Source organism: Phyllobates terribilis, unplaced genomic scaffold (genome assembly GCF_046119375.1).
Source record: "Phyllobates terribilis strain yellow unplaced genomic scaffold, ASM4611937v1 Scaffold_60__1_contigs__length_8166268, whole genome shotgun sequence".
Lineage (NCBI taxonomy): Eukaryota > Metazoa > Chordata > Amphibia > Anura > Dendrobatidae > Phyllobates > Phyllobates terribilis.
This window is the reverse complement of record NW_027362820.1, coordinates 7,617,107-7,626,243: the sequence shown is the minus strand read 5'-3', so window position 1 is coordinate 7,626,243 and position 9,137 is coordinate 7,617,107. Positions and strand designations below refer to the sequence as shown.

Genomic DNA, 9,137 nt, shown 5'->3' with positions numbered 1-9,137 from the left:
AATAAAAAACAATAGTGGAATAACGTTTTGCCACCCTAAAGATATAGTGAACCAGTTTGCAGACTTTTACAAAAAACTCTACAACATCAAAACTGACCCTCTAATTCCCCATCCTCACCCAGATGCAATCAACAAATTTTTATCCTCCATTAACCTACCGAAATTGAGCCCTCTGGATCACGAGTCATTGAATAAGCCTTTTTCTAACCTTGAAATTATTAACACAATAAAGCAACTTAAAGATTTCAAGGCTCCGGGTCCAGATGGGTTCATCAATGAGTATTATAAAACTTTTTGTGACCTACTTTCTTCCCCTCTCACGAAAATTTTCAATCATGCTTCCTCAATAAGCTCCTTCCCCTCAGAAATGCTGGAAGCCACCATTACCCTAATACCCAAGTCTAAGGATGAGAGAGATAATGTTAAAAATTATAGGCCCATTTCGCTAATTAACACTGATATTAAGATATATTCGAAAATTCTGGCCAATCGTTTATCGACTATTCTCCCATCTCTCATCAACGACGATCAGATTGGCTTCGTTGGTGGGAGGCAAGCAACTGATGGCTCTAGAAGACTTCTGAATATTATTAAAGTGATAAATACGGCGAAACTCCCAACTTCATTGCTTGCTTTAGACGCTGAAAAAGCTTTCGACAGGTTAAATTGGCTATACCTTAAACTCACCCTTATTAAATTCGGTTTTGATAACAAATTTCTCTCTTCAATTATGGCCCTCTATTCTAACCCCCAAGCAAAAATTTATGTTAACAATTATCTCTCAAACCCAATCCCTATCACAAATGGTACTAGACAGGGTTGCCCACTTTCCCCCCTTCTCTTTGTCTTGGCTATGGAGCCTTTGGCACAGAGGATTAGAGAAAACACTGACATTAGGGGGATTTCTACCCCATCTCGAGAATTTAAAATTGGCCTCTTTGCAGATGATGTTATGCTTTCCTTGCTGGACCCAGTAAATTCGGTTGCGGAAGTTTCGAAGGTTCTAGAACTATTCTCTCAGATTTCTTATTTTAAGATCAATAATGAGAAGTCTAAACTTTTAAACATTAATCTGGACCGCCAGACGAGAGAGGTTTTACACTCGAGATTTTCCTTCGGTTTGGCTAAACGCAATCTGACTTATTTGGGGATCAGTATTGGTAAAACTATTAACTCAACAATTTCTGACAACCTGGTTCTGATTGAGGATATCGTCCGCGGAGATTTGATGGATTTTTTGAAAAGAGACTTGTCATGGTGGGGTAGAGTCCTCTCTATTAAGATGTTTGTTCTACCCAAAATCTTGTATTTTTTCCGCAACTTACCTTTGACTATTTCTCACATCTTTATTCAAAAAATTCAAAATCAGATTAATTCCTATGTCTGGGATAATAAACGTGCGAGGATATCTGCAGATATATTGTACAAGAATAAATGTAACGGAGGTCTGAGCCACCCTAATATTTCCGCTTACTATTTGGCAAACCTCATCAAACAGAGCAGTAATTGGTTTAATTCTGACAGTCCCCCAGCTTGGATGACTCTGGAGACCTTTTTAAATAATGGCTCTTCTCCCCGTGAATTGTTACTTAGGCATCTCTTTAAACAGTGCACTCATGATTCTTCCCATCCTATTTTCCAGGCGATTATTGACGCCTGGAAAAAAATCGCCAAAAGAAAGAAAAAGAGTCCCCTAAGAGATTCTGATATGGATAAGTTTTCTTTTGTCAAAAATTTTCCAATTGGTTTTGTTGCTGATCTGTATAACTCTTCCATTCCAGATCAGTGGGACAATAAAGGGTTAAGGAAAATTGGAGACTTTTATGAAGCTTCTGCCTTTATTCCTTTCCAAATTCTTAAAAAAGATTCAACTTACCTTCTTCTGATTTCTTTTTATACTCTCATTTAAAGAGCATTATTCTGGAATTTACTTCTGGTAAACTTATTGTTTCTGAAACCTCGGTGAACCTGTTAAGCAACCCATCCCACAAAATTTTTTGGAGCCTGAGACACATATATAACAGCTTCAATAATGATCTTTCCTTCCAAAAACACCTCTACATGATACGTTGGGAAAAAGACCTAAAACTCAACTTCCAATCCGATCAATGGGAGAGTGCTGTTCTTTTTTCTCAAGCCTCTAATATATCTATGCCCTTACAAGAGGCCTACTTCAAAATTCTAACCAGATGGTATTACACTCCAATCAGGCTCCACCATATAAAGCCCAGCAACTCTCCCCTTTGTTGGAGGGAGTGCGGCCTTAGGGGAGATCTTTTACATCTCTTTTGGAGCTGCCCTAAAATCCGGAATCTATGGGCTCAGATCTCTTCTTTGGTAGATGATCTTTTAGGCAGACCTTTAGTATTGACCCCTCAAATGGCTTTACTATCCTTGGATCTCGAATCATATAAGTCGTTTGAAAGATCCTTGGTGATTCACTTATTCTCAGTATGTAAGAACGCATTGGCTTTTTATTGGAGAAAGTCACATGTCCCCACTTTGGAGGACTTAGTTGATAAGATGAATCTCCATAGAATATTTGAACTCAGATTTGCCCTTATCAACAATAACTTACTTAAATTCTCTAGGAAGTGGGATATTTGGCTCACTAAGTTCCCTCAACCCTCTCATAATGCTGGAACATCTTAATGTGTGTCATGCTTAGCTCATTAATATGTTTAATTTTTGCTAATGTTAGTAATGTGTGTTTATATTGTTCAAGTTTATGTACTATCGTATATACTATTTGACGAACAAATTTCTCCCATCTTTCCTGCTTATCCATTCCCGTTTGTACCCTTTCCCTTTCCCCTTCCCTCAGAATTTATCCCTTATTACGAATATTCTTTTGTCACTATTTTTATGCTACGATTGTTATTCCCCTGTTAAATTGTTTATTAAAAATAAAAAAATATGGTAAAACAAATTACTTTGTGAATTGGGAAAGCCATTTTCTAGAGAACTTACAACCTGAAGGATCCACCTACCCCCTGGGATTAGATGACCCTGACCGTTACCTTCCCAGATCTGTAAAATGCAAAGCCAAATGACCGCGTACGTAGAATGTGCTGACAAGTGAGAAAATCACTTGAAGAAAAATTATAATGGGCCTCTGAGAGAAAGCGAAGGGTGATGATGCTGTTGGCTTCCTAGATCCGTGATATCTTATTGGATGAATCTACCTTCTCTCCCTTCTGTGTTGCTGAATGTGCTCATATGGTCCCTACAAGACCAGGTCCAGTCTTTCTGGCCAAATGTCACTTTTATGATCAACAACATTAAATGTGCAGTGAGGGCCAAGTGTGAATTTCTGTACAATAACAGCAGAGTTTCCCTTTATCCTGAATTTTAAATATTTTTTAAAACCAACTAACTTCAAACAGGATCATGATAAACTATACAAAAAAAAATTACACCTGTACCATGATATATCTCTAAGCTGTGCGTGGCTGATGGCTGTAATATACATTTATTCCCGCCTGCAGGAGATGTGTTGGCATGGCTCGACCCCTGGTTTCATGGATTCACTCCACGTCATAAATTCCATTATGTTTTCAATCCTAAGGAATTCAGATTACTGCACAATCTCTCCTGAAATGGGGGCACTAATACTTTCTCTACTCTTCTGGTCAGGACTCATAGTAGCTCCAATGGTCCACCATAAATGAGTGCAACTCCCATTTAGTCTTGATGCTCTCCTCTCATACATAAGTTCTTATTGCAGATGTAGCATATTTTTTTTTATTCTGTCTATTTGTTTTGTGGGATTATCCTGCCTCACTTATGTGAGTCTGCAACTCCCTGGTAGTCTTTAAAAGAAGGTCTCCATTGTCTCTTCCAAATGCCCGAGGTCTAACTTTACAGGCTGTTCTGTGGTGTTAGATGGGAAGAAGAATAGTCAGGTAGTTGGGTCAGAACCAGGAGGGCAGAGAAAATACAAAATCAGAAGACACAAAAGTAGTCAGTAAACGGGCCGAGATCACAACAGGAGACAAATACACAAGCCGGGAGCTGAGCACAGAGGACTGAACCAGAGGAGAACAAGGCTGTATCTGGCAGCTTCCGGCAATATGCTTCCAGCTTTAGTAGGGTGTGGTGCTTTCCCAATGGCTGAATCAGAGAGCAGACTACTTCAGATGGACAGCACACAACCCATACTGCCAGACTGGATCGTACTACAGGTCCCAGGCACCCTGACCAGAGTCTGTACCGCCCACAGCTTCTGGTTCCGACATCTCCTCCATTACCATCGCCGCCTGCTGAATGAATAAGGTGGCTCCTGGTGAGAGAAGCAGACGTTGCAGGAGCTGATCCCAGGGGAGATGGGACACACCATTTGCAGAAGCCTTAATATGACAAAATGTCAGAAAACCAGAGCAGTAGAAATCCCCATAAGGGGACTCCATTTTGGAAATTGTAACCCTCAGTGAATTAATCTATAGGAGCAGTGACTACTTTGACTCCACATTCTCTTACTGTAAATTAGCACACAGTGGATGTTGGAGAGTGAAAATAGCACATTTGCCATTTTATTGCCCAACACATAGTGCCCAGATTGTGCTCCAGGAGACACACAGCGTAAATTAAGTGGGATTTCCTCACTATACAACCCCTGGCAAAAATTATGGAATCACCGTGCTCGGAGGATGTTCATTCAGTTGTTTAATGTTTTTTGAAAAAAAGCCGATCACAGACATGGCACAAAACTAAAGAAACACTAAAAGAAATCAAGATTAAAAATGTGGTACTCAGTAAGGGTAATTTTTTTCAGACCAAGCAGAGGGAAAAAATTATGGGATCACTCAATTCTGAGGAAAAAATTCTGGAATCATGAAAAACAAACACACAAAAAAGCACTCCAATACATCACTAGTATTTTGTTGCACCACCTCTGGCTTTAATAACAGCTTGCAGTCTCTGAGGCATGGACTTAATGAGTGACAAACAGTACTCTTTATCAATCTGGCTCCAACTTTCTCTGATTGCTGTTGCCAGATCAGCTTTGCAGGTTGGAGCCTTGTCATGGACCATTTTCTTCAACTTCCACCAAAGATTTTCAATTGGATTGAGATCCGGACTATTTGCAGGCCATGACATTGACCTTATGTGTCTTCTTTCAAGGAATGTTTTCACAGTTTTTGCTCTATGGCAGAATGCATTATCATCTTGCAAAATGATGTCATCATCCCCAAACATCCTTTCAATTGATGAGATAAGAAAACTGTCCAAAATATCAATGTAAACTTGGGCATTTATTGAAGCTGTAATGACAGCCATCTCCCCAGTGCCTTTACCTGACATGCAGCCCCATATCATCAATGACAAACAACAACCTTGCACAGGCACCTCCATTTTGGAGGAGGTGCCTTATATAGGGGAAGTCCTCCGGCCATTGGCCGGGGACTCTTTAGGACTGCGCGCGAGGCCCCTTTAAGAGGGATGGAGCGTGCGCGCCCTAAGCACAGTGCTCAGGAAGCTGCGCGCACCAGCAGCAGCAGGGGAGCAGGAGGACGCCGGATCGGGACCGCGGCGGTAAGGGGGTGCTACAATCACCTTGCCCAATGCAGATTCGTGATTCATCACTGAATATGACTGTCATCCAGTCATCTACAGTCCACGATTGCTTTTCCTTACCCCATTGTAACCTTGGTTTTTTCTGTTTAGGTGTTAATGATGGCTTATGTTTAGCTTTTCTGTATGTAAATCCCATTTCCTTTAGGCAGTTTCTTACAGTTCGGTCACAGACATTGACTCCAGTTTCCTCCCATTCGTTCCTCATTTGTTTTGTTGTGCATTTCCTGTTTTGGAGACATATTGCTCTAAGTTTCCGGTCTTGACTCTTTGATGTCTTCCTTGGTCTACCAGTATGTTTGCCTTAACAACCTTCCCATGTTGTTTGTATTTGGTCCAGATTTTAGACACAGCTGACTGTGAGCAACCAACATCTTTTGCAACATTGCGTGATGATTTAACTTCTTTTAAGAGTTTGATAATCCTCTCCTTTATTTTAATTGACATCTCTCGTGTTGGAGCCATGATTCATGTCAGTCCACTTGGTGCAACAGCTCTCCAAGGTGTGATCACTCCTTTTTAGATGCAAACTAACGAGCAGATCTAATTTGATGCGGGTGTTAGGTTTGGAAATGAAAATTGACAGTGTGATTCCATAATTTTTTCCTCAGAATTGAGTGATTCCATAAATTTTTCCCTCTGCTTGGTCTGAAAAAAATTACCCTTACTGAGTACCACATTTTTTATCTTGATTTCTTTTAGTGTTTCTTAAAGCCCTAAAGTTGCCATTTGAAATGACTTTAGTTTTGTGCCATGTCTGTGATCTGCTTTTTTTCAACAACATTAAACAACTGAATGAACGTCCTCCGAGCCCGGTGATTCCATAATTTTTGCCAGGGGTTGTAGTAATGCCAAATACATGGATGCTAAATGTGGTTTGGGCACACTGCAAGGCTCAGAAGTGAGAGGGAGATTTGACTTTGGGAGGGTGGATATTACTGTATTAGTTTATGGAAGCCATGTTGCTTTTCAAGAGCCTTTGAGCCACTAATAATGTGGAAACCTCTGTTTTTCCACTGACAGATGATGGACTTGAGTGGGGGCTTGTTTTTTTGTGAGATGAGTAGAAGTTTTTATTGATATTATTTTCCCCTACATAACATTGTTTGGTGACTTTTTATTCCATATTTTGGAGGCAGAATGAACAAACAGTTGAACACCACGCTCTACTGGTTCATCCTATGAGGTTTTATTATACTGTGACCTGTCATTGTCTTGGTGAATAGTTCAGTTTTTTACAGACAGTCTAAGTAGAAATGCTCAAAAATATAAAACTCAAGGATATTTTATTCAAAAGTAATAATTGGTTTTATTCTTAGCAGATGACTGTACCAGGAAATCAGAGGGACAGCTGACATCTTCAATTTTTAAATCAGATGATCTTGAGATCCCACAGGATACAATTGAAATGAATGCCATTACTGCAGATATACCATCATCCCTTCACAGCAAAGATCTGTCATCTGATCCTTTGAAACAGGTCCTGTCTTCTGATTCATTACCGACTACTAAGGAAAATCAAAGTCACAAAATAAGCATTAAAAAGCGAACTGCTCCTAAAGCAAAGAAGCCATTATCACATTCAGAATATGGAAATAGTTTTCCCATTGAAAAATCTTTTCTTAAAGATCAAAAAATCCACACACAAGAGAATAGATTTTCTTTTTCCAAGTGTAGGAAAAGTCTTAACCAGAAATCAGATCTTGTTAGTCACCAGAGAACTCATACAGTGGAGAAGCCATTTTCATGTTCAGAATGTGGGAAATGTTTTAACCGGAAAGCGCATCTTGATAGCCACCAGAGAACCCACACAGGGGAGAAGCCTTTTTCCTGTTCAGAATGTGGGAAATGTTTTAACCGGAAAGCGCATCTCGATAGCCACCAGAGAACCCACACAGGGGAGAAGCCTTTTTCTTGTTCAGAATGTGGGAAATGTTTTAACCGGAAATCAGTTTTTGTTAGTCACCAGAGAACCCACACAGGGGAGAAGCCTTTTTCCTGTTCAGAATGTGGGAAACGTTTTAAACAGAAATCAGATCTTGCTATTCACCAGAGAACGCACACAGGGGAGAAGCCTTTTTCTTGTTCAGAATGTGGGAAATGTTTTAACCGGAAATCAGTTTTTGTTAGTCACCAGAGAACCCACACAGGGGAGAAGCCTTTTTCCTGTTCAGAATGTGGGAAACGTTTTAAACAGAAATCAGATCTTGCTATTCACCAGAGAACGCACACAGGGGAGAAGCCTTTTTCTTGTTCAGAATGTGGGAAATGTTTTAACCGGAAATCAGTTTTTGTTAGTCACCAGAGAACCCACACAGGGGAGAAGCCTTTTTCTTGTTCAGAATGTGGTAAATATTTTAACCATAAATGGAATCTTATGATACACCAAAGAACTCACACAGGGGAGAAGCCTTTTTCCTGTTCAGAATGTGGGAAATATTTTAACCATAAATGGAATCTTATGATACACCAAAGAACTCACACAGGGGAGAAGCCGTATTCATGTTCAGAATGTGGGAAATGTTTTAACCAGAAATCAGATTTGGTTGCGCACCAGAGAAACCACACAGGGGAGAAGCCTTTTTCCTGTTCAGAATGTGGGAAGTATTTTAACCATAAATGGAATCTTATGATGCACCAAAGAACTCACACAGGGGAGAAGCCTTTTTCCTGTTCAGAATGTGGAAAATGTTTTGTGAAGAGATCCTCTCTTCTTAGTCACCAGAGCAGTCACGCAGGAGAGAAGCCTTTTTCATGTTCTTAATGTGGGAAATGTTTTACACTATAATCAACTCTTAATAAACATCAGCTTAATAAACATCAGAGTGTCACGATTCCTCCGCTCAGAGTGTCTTGGACGCTGTGACTGATACCTCAGTCGTTCATTCTGGTGCGGGGTGTGCTCAGCTGTCGGTGCTTTGATGGACAGCTCAGCTGTCCAATCTGAGTCTGAGAGGTGCTGAGCTTCTTTCAGGTGTTCACTGTTCCAGGTGATTACCCAATTACTTAGCTGAGCTCTCTTTCTCAGACCTCTGCCAGACTTACCATCTGCTCAGTGGTTTGTCTTGTATTTCAATGCTCTGATTGTTTATCCTTTGCTGTCTGACCTTGGACGTAGTTCTGACAATTTCTTTGTCTAGCCTATTTGCTCTGATCCGCTATCTTCCTGGTATTCTGACCTCAGATCATGACTTGACTTCACCTTTGTCTTTTCACTTTAGTTTTCTATGTGCTTTCTTGGTATTTGACCTCAGAATGTTTGACTATCCTGCCTCACTGCCTGTCCATGAGTGACATTACGTCTGGCCGATACTTTTTTTCCCACCAATGGATCCAGTTCGTACACTCTGTGATCACTTGGAAAATTTAACCCAGATGGTCCAGGATCTGGCCCAAACCAGTAGTATGTGGAAAGGAAAGAAAAGTTGAAAATCCGTGCTGCTAGTAGATAACAGTAAATCCAGTTCCACACTAGAATAATATGCTTTTTTTTATTGTCTAAGCGTTTTGAAGAAGCATACTAGCGACTCATGACAAATAAACATATGCCAAGTGACAGAACG

General features: G+C 40.3%; 1 protein-coding gene across 1 annotated transcript in view; it reads left to right on the top strand.

Annotated features, from left to right (window-relative positions):
- Positions 1-8,820, top strand: part of LOC141192351 (uncharacterized) — a 106,484-nt gene extending 97,664 nt beyond the window's left edge. The window contains exon 10 of the mRNA XM_073661868.1: positions 7,453-8,820. Within this exon, the coding sequence (XP_073517969.1) occupies positions 7,453-8,338 (886 nt within the window). The 3' untranslated portion in view covers positions 8,339-8,820. The remainder of the gene's footprint in view (positions 1-7,452) is intronic.
- The last annotated feature ends 317 nt before the right edge of the window (positions 8,821-9,137 follow it).